Genomic DNA, 22,909 nt, shown 5'->3' with positions numbered 1-22,909 from the left:
TCGGGGCTTTTTCTTTGTAATTTCACCACGTGCTTTCTTTAGGAGGAGGAGGAGAAACATTTATTTAAAAGAAGAAAGGACAAGCAGGTGTCTTTCTGCTTGTGCGGGAGGTGCCCTTAGTCCAGGGCTCCTGCGGCTTTTGCTGTCTCCCGGGCCCGCCGCACCAGTTGCTGCTGGTTACGAAAGTCCGAACTAGTCAGCACGGCCTCCCACTGCTCGGGTGTGGGGTTGGGTATTTGCGGGGCCGCCTTCACGGTGGGGCACGCCCATGTGGTGTGATATAGGGAGGCGTAATCATTACAAAGGGGACATTTGTATGAATATAGGGTAAGGTGGATTGCGTGTAGTCTGCTTAAATGTGGGTATGTATTGGTTTGTAGTTGTCTCCATGTTACGGCGTCTTCACGTGAGGGGGTCTTGTGTGGAGGTGGGTATTGTCGTCTGTTCAATCTGTGGTGTTGTAGTATGGCGTTGTATTGTAAAGGTACAGGCTCCATGGATGCGTCCGTATCCCTCTCTTGTGACGCCCGGCTACAGCGTGCGCATGCTGATTTCCACGGAAGGACTCGTGTCCTGGAGTCCACATTATTTCAACGTCCGGGAATTCGGAGGTTTCTTTGAGGAGTCGGTGGGCGATTGAAGATATTCGACCTCTCGCGTAGCTACGGCAAGCTGCCTGGGAGTCGGTAATAATTGTTATGTACTCGTTGGTCAGACTAGAGGTGATGGCCAAGGCGATGGCTGTCTTCTCCACTACGAGGGCGCTGGCAGTGCGGAACGTCACTGAGAACACCTCTTGTAGGTTATAGTCGACAACGCTGGGCGTCATGGCTGCTTTTGGGGGGTACTGCGCGGCATCTGTGTATAGTGTGGTGGGGAGACTGCCATATCTTCTCTGTAGAGTTTTTTGCGCGAGCTTGGCGACGATGGGCATGATGTTCCGGGTGCATGCTTCTGGGGATAAGGGCTACCTTGATGTGCTCCCGGAAGTTGGGGGCCAGATGGATTGCTTGTTCGTGGCCTTTGCTGTGTGTGGGGTAGTCTAGGCGCGCTAGGACTGTTCTTCCTGTTGGCGTGAGGGCTAGTCGGTCTCGTTGGCTTGTGAGATGGGCGTCTATAATTTCTCTTTTAGTATTATGGACTCCTAGGGCTTCAAGCTTGAGTGTCGCTGTTCCCGGGGGTAGGCCGAGCGCTTGCTTGTAGGCTTTCCGAAGAAGTACGTCTAATTGATCTATCTTCTTGGGAGTGAGGGGCAAGTACGGGTCAGTGTAGGCAATGCAACTGATTATTAGGGCCTGGACGAGCTGTATTGTGTCGTCTTCTTTCAGTCCGTATTGTTTGGTGGTGATACGGCTGACCATTCGCATGATCTGGAAGGTGGTCTGCTTGAGACGCTGGATGGTGTATGCGCCTCCACCGTCCTGTTGTATGTGGAGTCCGAGAATGCGGACGCGGTTTACTGTGGGTATTTCTTTGTCGTCGAGGGTGAGTGTGATGTTTCGTAGTTCATTGAGTTTTCTTCGGGATTTCTGTCGAACGACTAATAGTTCTGACTTCTCGAGGGAGCACTGGAGAGCACTTGTTTTTGCATATTACTGGACGACGTCGGTCGCTTGTTGAAGGGCGTACTGTTTCTCTCCTTCGGAACCAGCGGTGGTCCAGATAGTGATGTCATCGGCGTATATTGCATGCCTGATGCCTGGTATTGCGTTGAGTTTGTCAGGTAATTTCATCATAGCAATATTAAAGAGGGTGGGTGATAGAACAGCACTTTGTGCGGTTCCTGTATTGCGGGTAGGTAACGTCGGGGTTCTGAGTGAGTCAATGCCTATTGTGGCCGTGCGGTTGCTTAGAAAGGCGCGTATTTAATTGTAAGTATTACGACCACAGTTCGTGAGGCTTAGGTTTGTAAGGATGGTATGGTGAGCCACATTGTCGAAAGCACCTTTGAGATCGAGTGCTAAAATCGCTCCGGTGTTGTGCGGTGAGATGTGTTCAAGGACTTGTTCCTTCAACTGAAGAAGGATGTCGTGGGTAGGAAGGTGGGGCCGGAATCCGAACATTGTTTCGGGAAAGAGGTCGCTGGATTCTAGCTAAGGTTGAAGCCGGTTCAGAATGACATGTTCCAGAAGCTTGCCTAGGCATGAAGTCAGTGAGATTGGTCTCATATTTTCTAAGCTGGAGAGTTTGCCTGGCTTCGGAATGAGTATGATGTCCGCGTGCTTCCAGTCAGCTGGAAGTGTACCCTCTTCCCAGTGATGATTAAAGAGGTCAGTAAGAGATTGAATGGTGCCATCATCCAGATTGCGCAGGTGCTTGTTATTTATTTTGTCCTTGCCTGGGGTGGTGTTTCGTGTGAGTGCATGGATTGCTTGTTGCACCTCAGTGATAGTGATCGGCCTGTCGAGGTCGTAATTGTCGCTCCTGCTGTAGGTTGGAGGTTGTCCTTGTGCGGGTTCGAAATCGCCTATGTACCGCACCCGCAACTCCTCCAGTATTTCGTCATCAGAACCCGGATGGTTGTGGAGGATACGTTGGATTATTTGCTGGCTAATTGCCTTGCTTTGTGTGGGGTCAAGAAGATGGCGTAGCAGCGACCATGTTTTGGCTGTGCTAAGATAACCCTGCGACTTGTTGCATAGTTGTCGCCAGTTGTGACGGGTGAGCTCCGTAGCATAAAATTCCGCGGTCGCCGTGAGTTTCGCTATACGTAGTTTCAATTTACGATTATGTTTTGGGCGCTTCCATCTCCTAACAAGACCTCGACGTGCTTCCCAGAGGTGAAGAAGGCGTGGGTCTACGGCCGGTATGTCTGTGGTGAGTGCGATCTGTTTTGAATGTCTGGCTACGTTTTGATGGAGCTCTCGTACCCACTGCTCGATATCCGTAATACCCGTTGAGGAGTCATCCGCTCGCTCTTTGCGAAAAGCTGTCCATTCTGTGAGTGTTGTCTTTTTTATCGGGTGGCGTGCATGCGTAACGTTCAATGTGGTGGCAAGTATGCAGTGGTCACTGCCCAGAGTTCCCTCCGTGTTGTGCCAGGCAGCTTGCTGTATCCCTTTAGTGAGGGTCAGGTCAGGGCATGTATCTCGGGAGACGCTGTTTCCTAGACGTGTGGGGTATGCGGGGTCTGTGAGTATGGTGAGACGGTGCTGCTGTATCGTGCACTGGAGTGCAGTGCGTTTTGATGTGGCTGTCGTGTAGCCCCATGCCTGGTGAGCAGCGTTGAAGTCGCCTACAATCAGCAGACTATTATTTTTGGCTATGCCAATCGCTTTAGTGATCAAGTAGTCGAACTTGTCCTGCTTCTGCTTGGGTGGGCTGCATATATTCAGTATGAAAAGACTCGTTCGGCCTCGTTGGAGCGGCAGGATCTCAATTAGGTTATGATCGACGTCACTGCCGTCTATTGTGTGTTGTGTGGTTGTGAGCGTTTTAGCTGTAAGTGTGGCCACGCGGCTTTCAGGCGTGGTCGTATGTGTGTTGCAGCCAGGTTGAGTTGGGTGTGTGCCTGTTTCCTGTAGTGCGATTACGCTTGGTGTCGTTTTGGAGTTACTTATGTACTGTCTCAGTGATCCTTGCTTGCGTTTGTAGCTGTGGCAATTTTATTGCCAGAATATGAGTTTAATTATAATTATGAGTTTGATTATGATTTATGTTTACCACAGATCTGAAGCCCACTGCTATTGAGCTGGCACGCTGCATACGAAATAAATGCGAAAACCGCTTCACATATTGCTGAACACTATGAAAAAAAAATTCACCGATGATTACGATACTGTTAGGAATGGCCTGCCGAGTTGCGGTCCTGCAGGTTTTCTCAGCCAGCTGCGAGCGTTGCGATCTTCCCCAAAGAGAACCAGCGAGGACAGCGCTAACCGACCATGCGCCTCGTTTGCAGGATCGGTGACGACAGTAGGGCTGGCCACGTTTGGTGCCCTGTGCATTGTTGGTTAATTTGCCAGGCCGTCATGGTCTCTCTGCGGCAGGGGGAGCCTCCCTGGCAAAAGGGTGCTTTGCGGTACGGGGGCACCAGGATTAGTCTCAGTCTGCCGAAACACGTCGCGACTAGAGGAAAAAGGCAGCTCTGGAATTTAGAGGCGCCAGCTGGGGTCGGGCGTGACCACTTGACTACGGGGACGCCAGACAATGGAAACCCCGACGACTGCGCTGCAAAGGTTGTCGGCCCTCGGAGAGAGCACCGCAACCTGTGCGGCATGTGTGTGTGTAAAACCCCTACCTACCCCCTTCTCACAAAAGCGACCACGATGACTTTCTACAAATTGAATGGTCGAACGTTCTCCTCACCTAGGGAACTAGGGACAAATAGAGTGCTTATAAGCAGCGGTTGTCGGCTGCTAGTGTGTGCTCGTCGTCGTGCTCTGTGCTCGTCAATGTACTCGTTAGCTGTGTGCTCGTTTTCTGTATGCTTCATCTTGCGGGCTCCATTTGGGAATCGCGCTAGACTGTCGATGTATGTCTTGTTTAAACTGTAAATAATGTAAATAAACCCTGCTCGCCTAATCCTGTCGCCCCAAGTTCCTCCGGTCGTCCTACAAGCCGGACTCCAAATCCTACAAATGGTGGCAGCGGCGAGATCGTCTCCAAACCTTACAATACTCACTAATGTGAATTTCGAACGCTGCTGTTCAGGCACTTTGAGTTGGAGATATATTATTGAAAATAATTTGATTCCGAATGACAGGGTGCTTTCGGCGACGGCGCTGAGCCTGTGCTCAGACAGCTCGTTTAGCAGCAGCGGCACAGGAAGCACTTCCACCGGTGGCGTCACTCATTATTCAGAAAGAAAAGCTGGGCACAAGAACGTGTGGTTCGCGCATAGCGCATTCTCTAGAGGCGGCGGCGCTGCAAGCAAAGTGGCGCATGCGCACTGGGTCAGAAGCCCACGCCAGCGCTTAGTTTCCGCCCTCGCCGCATGCCTGGTCGTGCCGGCACTCCGCTTTTTTTCTCGACCTTTCTGCCATATCTTCGTCCGTTTTCGGCCTCATTGTTCCACTGCACCCTCCTCTCTGCTTTCCTCCTCACGCCTTTCATCCACGCATGGCCCACCACGTTCGCTTTCATCTTTCGCAGCGCTCGTTCACTTGGTTACGCCGAGGCTGACGATCGCCACGGGAACGGGTGCTTGAGAGATGCGTTAAAAAAAAAGTTACACGGTCTCTTAAGATCTTTCTTAAGAGGTGAACGGCGAAATCCTACCCCTCCTCCTCTTATCTCTTCCTCTTTCTTTTAGTCATTACTACTCAGCACTAAGCGCTTTTAATCATTTGTAATCAAATGTGGTCACTACAAGCCATCGTCAGATATGTTGGTCATATCTTCGTCATCAGTAGTCATTTCAAGTCATTTCAGTTATTATTAGTCATTACTGTCCTTACTAAGCATTTCTAGCCATTTCTAATAAATTTTAGTCATTACAATTCGTCGTTATACACCTTGGTCATTTCGTAGTTATTACTAGTCATTACAAGTGATTTCAGTCATTATTAGTCATTACTGCTCACTAGTAAGCACTTTAGTCATTCGTAATCAATTGTAGTCATTACAAGCTGTCGTTAGACATATTGGTCATTTCGTAGTCATTAGTAGTCATTTCAGTCATTAATGCTCATTATTAGTTATTTATAATCATTTCTAATCAATTGTGACCATTACAAGTCGTCGTTAGACATAGTGTTCGTTTCGGAGTCATTAGTAGTCATTACTAGTCATTATTAACCTCTAACAATCTCTATTATAATATTATCATTCACTGTCACTATCAATCATTTTTCATTCTGCTTTTCATCTGTCTTTAATCTGTCTTAAAATAGCGTGATGACATTTCAGCGGACACTCCGGCTTCAGGTCTGCTGACACAAACTTCACCATTAGCCTATAAAGGTTTTCGCCTTAAAAAAGAACAATTGCTAACACGTAAGTTGCAGTAAACTTGAGCTAGCCGCTGCGGGAACCAGGGAATTTCGGCAAGCATTCGGTGAAAGGCACGCCTCAGTGACGTAAAGTGCAAAAAATATATGGCGTACGTTCGCGACCTGGGCGTCGCATCCTTGTTTATCGCAGCTTGGGCCCCTTTTACATCATGACTGTACTAGTAATAAAGAGCACAAAGTATTGAGTTAACCGTAACATGCATGTGAATTTGCCTCGTCTGCCCGACTCTTCGCACCACTGAAGCGTGCTTGGTGACGTCAAGGACATTTGGCAGCTAATTTACTTTTCTCTTTTGTAACACCAATACCCACAACATCACTCTGAAGTAATCCGTGTTTCTTGCTTTCTTTTTTCTTTAGATAAGTTAAGCAGCTTGATTACAAGAGAACTAACGTCCTTGCACCCCGCCGTGGTTGCTCAGTGGCTATGGTGTTGGGCTGCTGAGCACGAGGTCGCGGGATCGAATCCCGGCCACGGCGGCCGCATTTCGATGGGGGCGAAATGCGAAAACACCCGTGTGCTTAGATTTAGGTGCACGTTAAAGAACCCCAGGTGGTCAAAATTTCCGGAGTCCTCCACTACGGCGTGCCTCATAATCAGAAAGTGGTTTTGGCACGTAAAACCCCAAATAAAACAATAACGTTCTTGCTGACCCACTGTGCGTACAGGGACGTACATATTTGGCGTAAAGTGTTTGAAATGATACATTTTATAAACTTGTGTCGCCGCCTGCCGGCAGCTGCAGAAAGTATCCATTCAGAGAGGGCTTCCGCATGTTGCCCGCTACATTGGAACCCGCATTATGTCGCGTAGCCTTCCTATTATTTATCTATTGTTATTTATTTCTCTGTTGATCTGGTATTTCTTATTTTTCTCGCGCAGAGACAGGCTATTCCTTTCTCTCTGGTCACATCCTCAGATTAGCTACGTGAGCCGCACGCCTTTCCTAGCACCAAACTAACCTTAACACTGAAAGCGTATTTCCCTCTCAATTTACTTCGATTACCTGCTTACCTATTTCAGGCGCAATTGAATTGAATCAAAGCATTATGAAATTTGCAAGGGACGGGTTAAGGAGACTTCCGCAGCACCTTTCACGCGGCAGTGAAGTCCAGCGTGGGATAGGGATACCAAATGCGTATTTGCAAATGCAACGCAACATGTGTCGAAGCCTTGTATTTACCTTACAACGTAATGATCGGCAATTGTAAAATGTAACTTACTTGGTGTGTATCTCATTCGACTAGGCAATAATTTATACAAAATTTTTTTTTTACTCAGTAATTCGTAATTCTTGCTTCTTTGCGCCGTGTTATGTCGTAGGCAATCTAGATTTTTTTGAAGGCTTCAGCGGTGGAAGCTGACTCGCTGACTCTATAGCTCATCAGCGCAACTTGCACGGTGGTCACCACTAACAAGGTGTCTCCTATATGCTGATATGATCGCATAATGCTGCATGGGATTGTGTGAATGTCTGCATGAATTGCGTGTTTCAGGAATTTGGCGGATTTCCGTGGGGACAACCGTATCGCCATCCATAGATGCGGTCGTCAAGAGGTTGTTTCGCTAGAACGCGTCAAGCCAGCACACACGGACAGTGACGACGGTGCGGTGTCTCCGCCAAGGGAGCACCCACCTTCGCCAGAGTCCCCATCTGCAGCGCCAGCTCCCGAGGTTCTCATGCGACGTACGCACAGCGAACGATGCTCAAGAACCCCTACTCGCCTGGACCTTTCCATCGGCAACTCACTAGGCGGGGAGTGGTATTGTGGCCGCGAGCAGGCCACAACGGGGAACTGGTTTCTCTCTCCCCCCTCCCGTCTCCACTCTGCACCGATGGAGAGGAAAGTTGAGGGCGAGCTGAAGGCGGGCTAAAACAACATAAAACCAGTTGCCAGTTGGGATTCACGCCGTGGAGTCGTCTCTATTCCCCACACGTACTCGCGTCCCAACATGTGCTTGGCATGTGGTACGGGTTCGGTCACACGCGAACGAGCGAACGTGAACGAAATGACCACGAGATTCGCTCTCTTACGCCACATGGAATTTCGCAATTCCACTCGCCGCCATCCATGTTCCGTGTTTTAATTTCGCCATTGTTTATATTGCCTCTCCCGCTTACAATTTGCACTTTTTATCGCGCTTCTGCGCACTATCATGTCGCTTGCTCTGGCTCGTTACTTGCGGCTTATAACTCGTCTCCTTGTCTACAGCTTGCGTGCATGAATGAAAGAAGACGGTATCAGCATCTGACGGCGCAGGGACGCCACTACTGCAAACGACGTTCAGTATATACGTCCTTCGACATGGCAGAATATTGGTGACGTGAGGATTCTAGACTCAAGGAAGGGTTTTATAACTTGTTTCACACTAAAGGCGCACCACGGTTGTAAAATTTGCAAAGCGGTCAGTGGTCTAAGGCGTACCACACCTTGTACCCCGAGCCCCTTCCTCCCGTTTGCCTGAACTTCTTGCCCCAGCACGTATTCTATGTCAGTCAAAGCAGTACTGTGTGCACACACTCTTGCTCTCACCTCCGCTCAACCACTCGGGCAACCGGCCGGAGTTCTCTTGCGAGATTAACATGACGAATCATCAAAACAGAATTCGATACGTATTGAAACACGAATGCAATACGTAATCGTAAACATTGACCGGTGCCTGCACAGAGTCGCTCCTCACCATTAAATGATTGGACGTATTGATATATTATCGCTTTGAAGAAACGAGCGTCGCCAACATTTCTTATACTATAATGCTACATTACATTTCCACATTTTCGCCCTCGTTAGAACTGAACTCTTAAAAAGAGATATATCGTACGGGGTGATCAATTTTATACTTTATGAACTTTTTAAATATGGTGACTGTTGCGGATAACGCAATTCTAGTCCTTCAGCTGGATTGTTCAGAGAGGCGGACATTACTTGCAGAAAAAACATAAATGCATGTTCAAATAATTAACGACGTTTTACTAATTAACTTCTTAAAAAAGTACTTTACGACCCATATTGTAAATTACGAACTGCAGCTGGTGCAATTTTGAGGCGTACCCACTTGGAAAGCATTTCTATAATGAGACCAGCTTGGAGATATGCGCAATCAAACTCGCCGTAAAAATGAGCTTTCGTCTCTTTACTAACAAGACGCTCTTTTATCCATTGAAGCACTAAAGGAACTGGAACGCCGATGTATTTCATCAGATACTTCCGGAAATAATATTTTTGAGGTGGTGTCATCTTGCAAATTCATTTCAAGTGGATGCATCGTCTTGCAAGCTCACCAGCTACACTTCGTAAATTGTAGTATGTGACGTAAAGTAAATAGTTAAGAAGTGAACTAGTCAATTTTGGTTAAGTAGTTGAATATCTATTTAGATTTCTAGTGCTATTTTAAAATAATCCAGCTAAACGACAAGAAATATGCTATCTGCCATAGGCCATATTTAAAGATTCCGTGAAACTTAACAGGTATCATCCTGTATATTTGGCTTGTTGCTTTTGCGTACGATTTGTAGCAAATAGATGCTTAACGTTTTTTTCTTTTATTTCTTGCTTTCTTCTGTGAGCAGCCACACTGTTCTGAAACATTTCTATGTGTTCGAGAATTAGTGTCATTATGCACACGGTGTTCTTAGTAAGATATACGAGAAATTAACCTTTCTTTATGTTTTCCGGCATTGCGACAATTACAATTGGCAAGCATTATGCATATTTATTTCGTGTTTTTCAAAAAATGCTGGCTGGCGCTGGCTGTCTGCCTTGATTTTAGCAAGGTAGGAGCCCGTCAAGCCGTTTGCAGGTTATTTGCCCTGCCTGCTCCTAATGTATATATGGAATCTCAACGAAAAATATATCAAGCATTACACTGTGTTTTCGCGATCCAGTAACCTGTGTGGAAACCTTACATTTCCTGCGCTGAATTCACAAACCTTTTCGTTCGTAAGTGCTCTTTGCGATTGGCTGACTGCCTTCGCTGAGAATTCGAAGTGTGCGAACGAAAAAATGTTCACATAGGAGTCGAATACAAATACTAATACAGAATGTCGAATCAAATATTGAATAGTCGAACGCCGACACACATATTTATAGCAGGAACGTTTTTGTGTGTAATTAGGTACCACGTTTCTAATGAATAGTGAAAACAAGACAGCATGCTATCACGGACAATTAGGATGAGTTTCAAACACAGAGTGACTAACTGTCAATAAGAGAACTACACAAGTAGCCTCTCAACATCTTTAGACCTTGGTCGCCAGCGGATTTTTTTCACTAATGAATTGCTACTATATGACTAGCTGTCTTAAAATTCTGAATGAGTTGTTGTTAAAAGAGTTACAAACATTTTTACTAAAAAAAACCTGCTGAAGGACTTGTGTACTGTACGCACATGCAAAAGGGGACGTTCCCAGAAGAACATCACTGGTTGTGGCGTAAAGCACAAACCAGCTACGTGAATAGACTGCAAGAAACAATAATTTGCAGACTACAAGCAATAAATCACAGGTTTTGATAAAGTAGGCTTCCGCCGCGAAACCGAAAGCACACCTTGTATTACCTACTTTGTTCCGGCATCGCTTGCAAAATTTTTCTCCATAGTTCATTTCTGCCAATTTTAGATACTTTGTTTTATCCTAGAGAAGAGTAACCATACTTTATTAGTCTGTTGTCAAATATTTGGATAGTTTCGATATTCCAAGATATGGACTAGTTCATCTTCGAATGTAATATGAATAATTAGTGTGTAATATTCTATTCTGTTCGAGAACTGGGGCCGTATAACGTAGAACTATTCCAATATGTTTGTATTCCATTCTCCTGACGTCAAATTTGCTTACTGCCCACGCAAGCATCGGGCGGTCACCCGCAGGGTTGTCTGAACAGACCAATCAAATGCTCTCCTGGTTTTTAGGAGGTCACTTTTTTTTTCTTGATAAACGAATAACATTGCCTACACTGAGCGGCTTGTCTTATCGAATGGGCTGATAAGAGGCGAGGAGACGCTCAAGTGGAGAAGTGCACTAAAAATCGGTAATCGGATGAAAAGCGTGGTGCCGGCATCTGCGATTGGTCCGTTCTCCCTTACTTAGCTTGCGATGGATGGTCAATAATCGGGGCAGCACGCAACAGAAGATTAATAATTCCGCTGAAAAGTATCCTCGGCAAAAAGAAAGTTGGCTGAGCGAGGTCTAAACGTGTCAAAATGCTCAAAAACGTTACACGGCCGCGGTAAAAGCTTTATTACATGCAAATAAACCCATGTTCTCTAGCAGGTGGAGTAGCCAGTGCCTGAGCCATCGGCGGCAGCCATCTTTTATTCCTTTCGGAACGGGACAGCCGGAGGCTATTCCGAAGAAAATTCAGTTTTGTTCGGCATATTAATGCATCTTTAACGCGTACACGTCACACTGACGCCGTGAGTTTTTGCGTTTTTGTGACGTAGCGTGAGAGGCAGGTGAATTGGGTGCAGCCCGAAAACTTTTAACCAACAGCCGAGGGCTAATGGCGCAAAGTCGTTGAATGAGAAATAACTATGTTTCTTTCGTTCGGTCAAATTATGCATAATCAGTGCGTACACGTCACGTCACATGGGGAGCTATCGCGGTTTTCGTGACGTTGCGTGAGAGACAGGTGAAGGGGGGGGGGGTCGAAACAAGTTTTTGACCAATCGTGGAGGGCTGATAGCAGAATTGGAATAGAAAAGTTTGCAATAGTTTTACGTTATAGCGCCATGGCTTTACGTTATAGGGCCCATGCAGTTCGCGCGGCTGTGCCATGCTCAGCCGCTGCTGGAGCACGTTTCATCAGTGTTCATAATGGCTTGACGCGGATGGCTAAGGTGCTAAATAGCAATGACAGCTGATAATGAGTGGAACGTCATGAGCGCACTTGGTGCAGCCAGAATCAGTATGTTGCTTGCGTTATCAATGCACCTTGCGCCGCTGTCCGCACCAGCTCGTGTGGCCTAAGCGCTGCCGTTTGCACAGGAGGATCACGTTTCGTATGTCTACGCTCATGACGTTCCGCGAGGCTGCGTAGACATAAGCAAGTGGAACAATGCTTACGCATACTTAGACAACTCTCATATGAGTTTCTGCTTGAATTTTTAGATCTCTATTATATGGATACACCAAGCGAATTTTCACCGTCGCCGTTGCCATGAGGCTCCGTATACATTTAGGTCTATGTATGGTATATGCCATGCCATGCTTTCTTTTCGAGCGCTACCCTTAGCTGCCCGTTCCTGTGTTGAACGTCGGCGTGCCTCGGCATCGCTCGGCCTCCCGCGGCGTATCCGAGCGAACGAGCACAGCCAGGTATTAAAGGGAACGCTAGGCGCAGCGGGTGATGAATTCCGGCGATACTGAAGAGAGCACGATGAGAAAAGCGGCGAATGAGGCTACAGTGAAAGTTTGAGGCAAAGGGCGAAGGATGAGAGTATGATGAATGGGTGAGGAGGAAAGCGTAGGGCCGCGCTAGACGGGCTCTGCGGTGATGACCGCTACGAGATGGCGCCAGAGTAGCGCGCCATCGTATGTTCACCGATGACATGTGGTGAGCAGATCGACCGATACCGTACATGAAAACAAAGCCCTGCAAGAGCGGAGGTCTGTCTGCGGCGGTCGCTGGGAATTGCGCCCGCCTGTCACCCACGCGCTGCCTCTCGTGATCTCCCGTTCAGTGAGGCAGTCACGCCAACCTTCTCTCGCTTTTCAATGTGGAGCACGAGACAGATCGTCCGCGGCAGCCAATATACCGCCAAATGAAAACACGTGTATACTTGCGCTAAAATTTCACATAAGGGAGCATCGTATTGATGCGTGCATTTCATTATTATTATTATTATTATTATTATTATTATTATTATTATAACCAGGAGAAACTTGTATCGCAAATCTGAGTGGCTCTCTTCTAGACATTACCCTAGGTATGAATGCAGCATTACTTAAGCGAAGCTTATTTTGCTTCTTCCTTCGACTTTCCTGCTACTGCTGCTGCTGCTGCTACTGCTCTGGTCTTGGACGCCACTAACGCCGGCCACAGTAGGGCGTGGTTGACACGCACATTACTAACGCCGGCCTTGTCGGGATGGGATTGCGATGTAGCCATGTCACTAAGAACATAAAATGCATACGCTGTTGGTGTTTCCTTTCATGACATTGGTTTATGAGCTGCCGTTCTCAAACGCCCGAAGAATAACCTTGTAAGGAATGCAAGACAAGTTGTGAGCCACCAGGAGGGCGTGCGTGGTTGAGGTTCAGAATGATTATCCGCCAAACGACGCCTGGCACCGAGAGCGGATTTTCCGGGATACGCTATTGCCTTAGTACATGACCGGAGAAGCTCGTGTCAGCCTTTACGCTGCGTCGTATGGGTACAATGCCCCCTGGACACCGTAATTGCGCGTCACCTCCACCCACAAAAACAGTGCAGGAGCTGTCGCGCTTGTCTCCTGGCCCACCCGCAACGGCAGTGGAGGGAGGAGGTGGGTAGAATGTTAGAGAGAGAATAAAGAGAGAGAGAAGGCAGTTTTGCGAGTTACAACGCTACAACCAAGAATGGCACGAAGCGTGCACTTAGTGCCAAGGAAACGGAGGCGCGCATAAAGGGTCTATCGAGGCAAGAACTACAAACACAAGTGGAGCAGGTAACGTGGCATTTGTTGTCATGACTTTCGTATGCCGTCAATATATCGCCACCAAATAATGTCAGTGAACCGAAACAGCAGACAAAGCTCACTTACATCGATTCCCATAGTGCTTAGAATCTGCATATTTTTTTTTTTTTTGCAGATCCTCTTTTTCATAGCAAGTGGTGTGCATTGAAGCGTTTTACGTGTTTACTAACACAGAAAGAGATTGAATCAGACATCTAATTAAGGACCATTTCCTGCTGCAGGCGCTTCTGCCTCGATATCTTGCTAAACTCATCTTCGCCGTCACGCAGTCAACTTGTATATGCAACAGCACCAAAAACAGTAGGTGCAAGGCGGCTTCGCGTTTTCTAGAGCTAGGATGTAGTCAGTTCGTAACATATATATATATATATATATATATATATATATATATATATATATATATATATATATATATATAATATATATATATATATATATATATATATATATATATATATATATATATATATATATATATATATATATATATATATATATATATATATATAGTGATGTCACGGTTCTACCTCTTCTATTATTTTCGTTGCATTCAGTGGCGTAGCTAGGTCGTCTGGCACCCGGGGCCCATAGGTCTTCCGTCACCCCCCCCCCCCCGGGGGTGTAGCCGGCGGAAAGAGGGATGTCTTCAGACGTATATGACACCCCCCCCCCCTCCCCCCACTGGCCCCGTGCACCCGGGGCCCACGGCCCCCCGGCCCCCCCTGTTGCTACGCCACTGGTTGCATTTCAATGTAACAAGCTTTACGTCGTGCCGTTTGGGTATATCTGTACCTCAAACACAATTGTTATGTTGCCCCAAAAGTATGCCGCATCTGCAAAAAACAAAAAGATGTGCTGCATCGATTCTGGACAGGAGGAGAACACGCTGTCCGTGGAGCACGGCATAAAATGAGTCTTATCACGGTTCCATGTTTTGACGGGTAAAACTTCGACATGTCACCTAATAATGAAATCCTCAATCACCGTGTTAATGCATAATGATTCTTTGGCGAGTGCCCCGGCAAAATCTGTCCGTCACGCCAAAGATATAATGTCTCGTATTTGCGAAGATATTGACTCGTTATAATAGTGTAAATGTGGATTATTGGTAGCTCTATGAGTGATAAGGATGAATCTATACCAAAAAAGAATTCATTAGAAAGAATATTAACATGATCAGATTTATGCATACCCATAGGTATAGCAGGGCTCCGTAGAAAATGCACGGGAAAGCCTATATAGGTTTTGGCGAGATGAAATTTGGGGTTGAGCCAATTAAAAATTTTGGACTGCACAAATTGAAATTGGTGGGTGTCTCAACCTAGAATTTGGGGGTGTCTCAACCTGGAACTTGGGGGTGGGTCAGCTTTAAATTCAGGGGTAGGCCAACTTAAAATTTGGGTTTGGGCAAACTTGAAATTTAGGGGTAAGCTCAGCTAAAATAAGGAGGTGGGCGGAGTGAAATTTCGGGATGGGCCAACTTATTTTGGGGGTGGACGAACTAAAGTAGAATATTTCCAAAGACACTTGAAAACGACAGACTCCAGCTGGCTATATGCCATACCATGTTATGTCGCCAGCCGGTTGTATTGCTACACTGTTCAATCTCTAAAGTTGGTCATGCCATGTTTGACATTCTTCACAAAATTATTGCCAAGAATTTTGAGAATGACAGCCCGCAAACAAAGGTCATCAAACGTAACAATGACAACACATGCCTTGTATTTTAAATTTTTTAAGACTAAAAATATGAAAATTACACGACAGTATCAGGCCTCAAACCTGAAACTGATGCACTTGGCAGATGTCACCCTCGCTGTCACTCTCTCAATGCTGCGTCATGCGCACATTGCTTGTCCATGCAAGCTCTCGTCTGCATTCTGACTGTGCTTCGGTAATACTCAATGAAAACGCGCCAAGCGTCTCAACACGCTCGCTTGCCCGCGAGGTGTTCATAACTTGAAGGACGCTCAGCAGCGCATATTTGGACGTTGGGCCACTCCAAAATCTCTAGTTGGCCCAAATCCAAATTTCAAGTTCAAGAAACCCTAAATTCAGGTAGGTCCACCCCCAAATTTCAATTCGGCCCAACCAACATTTCAGTTGTGCCAACTCAAATCCCAAGTAGGCCTACGCCAAAATTTAATTTGGTACACCCCTAATTTCCAGTTGGGCCACCTCCAAACATCAAACTGACCCACCCCTGAATTTAAGATGGCCCGCATGCGAATTTAATGTTGGTCCAAATGCAAATTTAAAGTGGTGATGATGATTTGGGATTTTTATGGCGCAGCAGCCGTGCAGACTATAATGCGCCAAAAAATTTAAAGTGGGCCCGCACCCAAACTTGAATTGGCCACCCCAAAATTTAAGTTGGTCCACCCCAAATTTAACTTGGAGTACCTCCATGTTTCAACTAGACCCACCCACAAATTTAAGTTGACCCAACCTGAAATTTCAAGTGGGCCCGCCCGAAAGCTTGACTTGGTCTGCTGATAAATTTCAGCTGTCCCACCCACAGAGTTCAACCTGGCCCAACCCCAAATTTATTTTGGCTCATACCCAAATTTCAAGTATGCCCACCCCTAAATTTGAAGTTGGTTTGTCCACCCCCTAATTTATGTTGGCCCACCCAGAAACTTCAGTTGGGCCACTCCCACCCCAAACTTCAGGTTGGTCCACCTATAAATTTAGCTTGGCCGAGTGCAAATTTCAAGTTGGCCCATCCCCCATTTCAGTTGGTCTACCATCAAATTTTAATTTTCCCCTAACCAATCTTAAGTCGGCCCATCGCGAAATTGAGTTGGCCCGCCCTCAAATTTCCAATCGGCTTACACCCAAATTTAACTTGGCGCGCCTCCAGATTTCAAGTTACCCCCCCCCCCCGATGTCATATTGTCCCACCCTGAAATTACATGTTGGCCCACCTCCGAATTTCAGTTGGCGCAAATCAAAATTTCAAGTTGGCCATACCTAAAATTTCAGTTGGCCCACCCGCAGATTTCAACTTGCCCCCTTCAAATTTCAGTTGGGCCACCGCCTAATTAATTTGACCCATACCCAAGTTTCATGTTGGCCCACCACCAAATATTAAGTTTATCCACCTCCTAAATCAAGTTGGCTCACCCCATTTTGAAGTTGACACACCCACAAATTTCAAGTTGACCCACCCACAAATTTCAAGTTGGATCACCCCCAAATTTAAGCTGGCCCATACCCAATTTACAATTACCCCACCTCCAAATTTCAAGTTGACCAAACCCCTAATTTTAAATCAACCTATCCCCAAATTTCATTTGGCCCACGCCTACTGTAAGCTTCCCCATGCATTTGCTAAGGATTCTTATGTATCTCTGTGGGATTTCTGCTTTTCTTATTATTTTTTAAATGGTGCCTGATCATTCAAAAGCTTCAATCATCTGCATTTACACTACTGTCACGTAGTAGCGACGCCATAGAAACAGTCGCTAAGCTTTGAATAACAAACTTTTTATTGGGCGAACCTGTGCCCACAAAGTAAGTTAAACACCCAAAGCACAATGATAGCGGCGAACACAGCCAACAATCATCGATATCTGATCTGCACAGCAAGCGCGTCGGCTTTTATACATGAGTCATGGGAGGTTTCAGAATAATCGCTGGTGCCCACGTGTCTTCCAGCAAGTACTGCACGATTGGCATCATGCATACGGTCAGAATACACAAGGTTCGGTGACAACACGCAACGGATAGAGCCGTCGTAACATCCGAGAAACATCCGATACATGCAAGCGCGTCCTGCACTGAGCGGAAACGTTTAACGTTTGTTAGCCGGTGAAAAAGCGGCTTCCCGAGTAAAACAAGTACACGTTTCGCTATCATAACGAATAAATGTCTTTGCAAATTACGCTTTTCTTTGCAGACACAACGCATTACACTTTTCGCGTGACAGGGCTCGGCAGCTCACCATGGAATGCTTACGCATTAAAACAAGTGCTTGCTCACTAAAGGTGCATTTCACAAGCGATTCTTCTTCAGCAATCCGCCATCGGAGCTTGTAGGTGGATCACGGAACCAATAGTACTAAGGCGAACCACCAGGAAGCAAAGTCATTCGTTACGTGTGCAACAGAAAACGTTGAGTTCTCATGAGATTGTGCAACCAATGTGCTGCACCCACGGTCTCGCCACGATCGACTGTGCACAACGAAAAAGAAAAACTTGGTGTGATTGACGCAGGTGTTGTTTGTTTAGAAATTGCACAAGAAGTGCAAGGGGCCGCAATCAGTGGTTGCTTACATAGCTCAACGTAAGCTGTTGCGCCACTTTATCCGCTTTCTAGAGGGCCTCAGTTCCTCCTAAACACGGGAATGTGAAAAGGCGGCATTGCATTAGCTATGAAAGTATAAAATGCACAACTTGTTATTTAATAAATATATTAGATGCCTGTGTGTCCATTCGGGTCATTAAAGACGCTAAACAAGGAGAACGAGCCAGCAATCGCCAGTATAGTGGGCGACCTGCCTGGAATTTTCGGAGGTGGCAGGCAGGAGTCACTACGGAAGAAAATCACATTAATGTCTGTGTTATCGGGTTATTGTTTCTTAAGTTTCATTTGTGCCCCATTTCAAGCTTGTGTTTTTCTGTCTGAAGTGGTGTGCACGATTTCCTACTTTCTTTTTGCATTGGTATATATCGTAAAAGGATGTTGTGGACAATTTCCCGTCTAAATACTTCGTTTCAGAGTATGCGAGTCCTGTGGGCTTACCGGCTGTCATCCAACTGTGCACACTGTCCGGGCCATACCGTGGCATCCTGGCCCGTTCCTTAGGTGACGTCGCGATTCCAGTCACCGAATTGTCCGGGGCCGCAGAACCATTGTACTTTCCTCTGAGGGACATGGCTGCAAAATGCGAGCATAACGGTGTCAGTGGATATACAGCGAGGGCATTCTGTACCGCAGATAACAGCGGTTCTCAAAGCTACGAAAAGAAATGATGTCATTCTCTACGCGTCCTGGGAGTTCGGCCTGCATACAACAGCTGCACAGTTTAGGTACCACGTGAAAAGGCAGAGCGCCACGCCTTATTCATGGCGGAGTGTATAATGCACTTTTCAATTCAGAATTTCCGTTTCTGCGCTCTCATTTAACTTGCGCTGCAGCTGTACGGGATGCAACATTGTTCTGTACAATTCATGGCAGAATTTTTTCTTTAATGAGGCCTCCTACAAAGAAAAAAAAATCGTCAGCCTTTCCACTCTGTAAAGAAGGATAATCAGCGAAGCTGTGATGTATTTTATCTGATTCGTCTCATCTATGTATAAGTAGGTTTTATTATTATTATTATTATTATTATTATTATTATTATTATTATTATTATTATTATTATTATTATTATTGAACGACCCGGACAACCAATATATATTGTGACTGTGCAGTGATTTATTCTGATTCTTGATTGATTGATTAGTAGAGTTTATTGGCGCAAGGGCCAGATGTGGCCAAAGAGCGCCAAGTCGATGATCAGTGCTTCTCAATGATATGCGAGTGTTAATTGCGAGGAGTAATAAAACACGGCTGTATAGTGGCCTAAAATATTCACTAAATTGTGCAAAACATGCATGTGGTGCAATGAAGATGTATAAGGACCGAAAATTTATTCGCTCTAAAGTGCGTAAAATAAGAATATCTACATATTAAAAATGACAGTGATTGATCGTTTCTCCGATGACAATAGATGTTCCACGAGATAGGGATGATCAGTAAAATATGTAGAATCTGTAGCACTAGTGCCTCAGCAAGGCCTTGAAAGCAAGGGCTGGGAGACACGTGCTCTAAGTAATGGTTTCGTTGCAGCTACGACCTCCAGGTGGAGGCCGTGCTACAAGTAGCCTGGCCAAGTCACTTGTAAGGTGTCCGTTTCAGTTAGAAAGTCTAATACTGATTGACGAGTAAAAAGGGGTTCATTGCTGAGAAAGAATGCTGGGTGTAACGGTGTGTGTTGGAGATAAGCAGAGGGAAAGTGCTTTTTTCTTTCTGCCTCTATTTCTGTGCATTGTATAAGAACATGGACAACTGTAAGCCTCTTGCCACATTTGGTACATGTCGGAGGTTCGCTTCCCGCCAAAAGGTAGGAGTGAGTGGCGTAAGTATGTCCTCTTCTTAACCTACAAAGAAGAACTTCCTTATGTCTTGCTGTTCTTTCAGATATCCAGTTCCCTAATTTTGGTTTGATAAGGTGTAACTTATTCTCTACTGCATTATCCCATTGGTCCTGCCAGTGCTTCCTCAGTTTGTGGCGTAAGAATGGCTTAAGTTCTGTAGCTGCTATGGGTTTATTCACATCCGTTTCATTAAAGACGACTGACGTTGCACTTTCGTCAGCAGCTACATTACCTTTTATACCCCTATGGCCAGGCACCCAACATATGACTATGTTTTGGTTGTATGTTAAGCCTAGGCATAGTTCTGTGTATAGATTATTAAAAATAGGGTTTTTATGTTTTCGAAAACTCATTAACGCCCTTACTACGCTTAGTGAATCTGTGAAGATGATCGCCTTATTCAGGTTTGTATGTCTGATGTACTTTACAGCTGAATGTATTGCGTACGCTTCAGCCGTAAAAATACTTGTGTTGGGATTTAGAGTACCGGAGGTGGAAAAAGATGGCCCAAGAGCTGCATACGCGACACCTGCAGATGACTTGGAAGCATCTGTATAAAACTCGGCACAGCAGTATTTCACTTGTAGTTCGAAGAAGTGTGACCGTAAGTGTGCCTCTGGTACATGTCTTGTTCAAGTTCTACTAAACAACAAGTTCTACTAAAGCATGTTTTGTTATTTCGACAAAAGAGATATCGCATTGCATGGTCTGCCATTCCCAAGGAGGTGGAAGGCTAGTGGGAGGCATAAGGATATTTTCCGGGATATGGGTGTCTGTTTCTTCTACCATTGCTTCCAAGCGTAGGCTCAAAGGAGTTCTAATACGTGGGCGGTTAGTGTAAAGTCTGGAAGCGGACAGGTCGCTAACTATGGAATGACATGGATGCTCGGTGTCTGATTTTACCTTAGTGTAGTATGCAAAACTTAGGAATGTTCTGCGTTGGTGTAAGGACCATTCGTTGGCTTCAACGTACAGACTTTCAACAGGGCTAGTTCTAAAGGCGCCTGTTGCCAGTCGTATATCGAGGTTGTGGATTGGGTCGAGAATCTTTAGCGCACTCTCAGTTGCCGAATGGTACACCACGGCTCCGTAGTCGAGGCGTGATTGTACGAGACTCTTATACAGGCTAAGCAGACACTTCCTGTCACTGCCCCAGGTTGTTCGAGAGAGCAGCTTGAGGAGGTTCATGGTCTTAAGGCACTTTTCTTTAAGATATTTTAGGTGGGGGATGAAGTTAAGTTTTGTGTCCAGGATAACACCTAATAATTTGTGTTCAGGGCTGAAAGTTAGTCTTTCTCCATTAAGGTTAATATCGGGTTGTGGTAGTACACCTCTCTTGTTTGAAAACAGGACACATGTGCTCTTTTGCGGGTTCAATTTGGAACCATTCTCGTCCGCGCACCTTGAGAATCTATTCAAGCCAAGTTGTAGCTGCCGCTCGCAAATGCTAAGATTGCACGACCTGAACCCTATCTGTACATCGTCCACATAGACGGAATAGAAGAGTGTGCGAGGGAATACGGTGTGGAGGGAATTCATTTTAACAATAAATAACGTGCAGCTCAGTACTCCACCCTGCAATACACCTGTCTCCTGTATGAATGGTCGAGATTGCACGTTGCCAACTCTAACACCGAATGTCCTGTCAGAGAGATAACTTTCAACTATTCTCAGCAAGTTGCCGCGAATGCCCATTGTATAAAGATCCCGAAGGATCCCGAAGCGCCACGTAGTATCATAAGCCTTCTCCATGTCGAGAAATACTGATAATACAAGCTGTTTGTGGATAAAGGCATCCCTGATATACATTTCCATGCGAACAAGCTGATCTGTCGTCGATCTGCCTTCTCTGAAACCACATTGATATGGGTCTAATTTCTTGTTTATTTCTAGGTAGTGAATCAGGCGACTGTTTACCATCTTTTCAAAAACTTTGCATAAGCAGCTCGTCAATGCAATAGGCCTATAACTATTTGGCAAAGAAGGGTCCTTACCCTGTTTCAAAATAGGAATTATGATGGCCTCTTTCCAAGCAGAGGGAATGTGGCCGGAAGACCATATAGAATTGTAGAGACAAAGAAGGGTTTTTTGTGATTCAGGCGGCAGGTGTTTTAGCATTTCATATAGGATGCGGACAGAACCTGGGGCAGATTTCTTGCAGCTGTTTAAGGCTGCCTGAAGCTCTGCCATGCAAAAAGGTCTATTGTATGCCTCGCATTTTGTACTTTTCCGTTCTAATGGTTGTCCTTCTATTTGCCTTTTGTATCTTTGGAATGTTTCAGAGTAGTGCGACGAGCTGGATATATGTTCGAAATGTGCGCCAAGAAAGTTCGCCTGATCTTCCATGCTGTCGCCTTGAGTATTCACTAAAGGCAGAGAGTAAGACTGTCGGCCCTTTATTCTATTCACTCTATTCCAAACCTTTGTTTCGTCAGCGTAAGAGTTAATGCCCGATATATACTTTCTCCAACTCTCTCTTCTAGCTTGTCGCCGCGTTCTTCGACCCTGGGATTTGACCTGCTTGAAATTGACTAGATTTTCTGCAGTCGGAGAGTCCCGAAGTAAACCCCATGCCTTGTTCTGCTTTTTACGCGCTATTCGACAGTCATCACTCCACCACGGAAGACGGCGTTTTGTGGACAATGCACTTGTTACAGCGATACATTTGGTGGAGGTGTCCAGGAGAAAAACTGTAAAATATTTAACCGCAGCATCTATGCTTAAAGCACTCATGTCTTCCCAGGATAGAGAAGCAAGTTTTTGGAACTTTTCCCAGTCAGCTGAGTCAGTTTTCCAGCGAGGTAATTGTGGGGGACGTTCATTAGACCTTGGTGTGCATAGAGCTACAGGGAAATGGTCACTCCCATAAGGGTTTTTAATAACTTTCCATTTAAAGTAAGGTAGAATAGTCGGAGATCCAATGCTAAGATCTATTGAGGAGTATGTTTTGTTTGCCAGATTGTAGTACGTGGGCTCCTTCCCATTCAAAAGACATGCACCTGAAGAAAAAAGGAATTGTTCAATCAGGCGACCTCTCGCGTCGCAGCGCGAGTCGCCCCATAGGTTGCTGTGTGCATTTAAATCTCCAAGCACAAGATATGATTCGGGTAACTGATCTATTAATGTTTGGAATT

The 22,909-nt window shown here is 45.8% G+C and overlaps 1 protein-coding gene across 2 annotated transcripts in view; it reads right to left on the bottom strand.

Moving 5' to 3' along the window:
• Positions 1–22,909, bottom strand: part of LOC135904268 (monocarboxylate transporter 13-like) — a 119,592-nt gene that overhangs the window by 52,336 nt on the left and 44,347 nt on the right. For both annotated transcript variants that reach the window (XM_065434888.1, XM_065434889.1), the window contains exon 2: positions 18,379–18,513. In XM_065434888.1, coding sequence (XP_065290960.1) covers positions 18,379–18,513 — 135 coding nt within the window. The remainder of the gene's footprint in view (positions 1–18,378; positions 18,514–22,909) is intronic.

The sequence above is a fragment of the Dermacentor albipictus genome, chromosome 2, assembly GCF_038994185.2.
Source record: "Dermacentor albipictus isolate Rhodes 1998 colony chromosome 2, USDA_Dalb.pri_finalv2, whole genome shotgun sequence".
Classification (NCBI taxonomy): domain Eukaryota; kingdom Metazoa; phylum Arthropoda; class Arachnida; order Ixodida; family Ixodidae; genus Dermacentor; species Dermacentor albipictus.
This window is presented reverse-complemented; position numbering and strand designations above follow the sequence as displayed.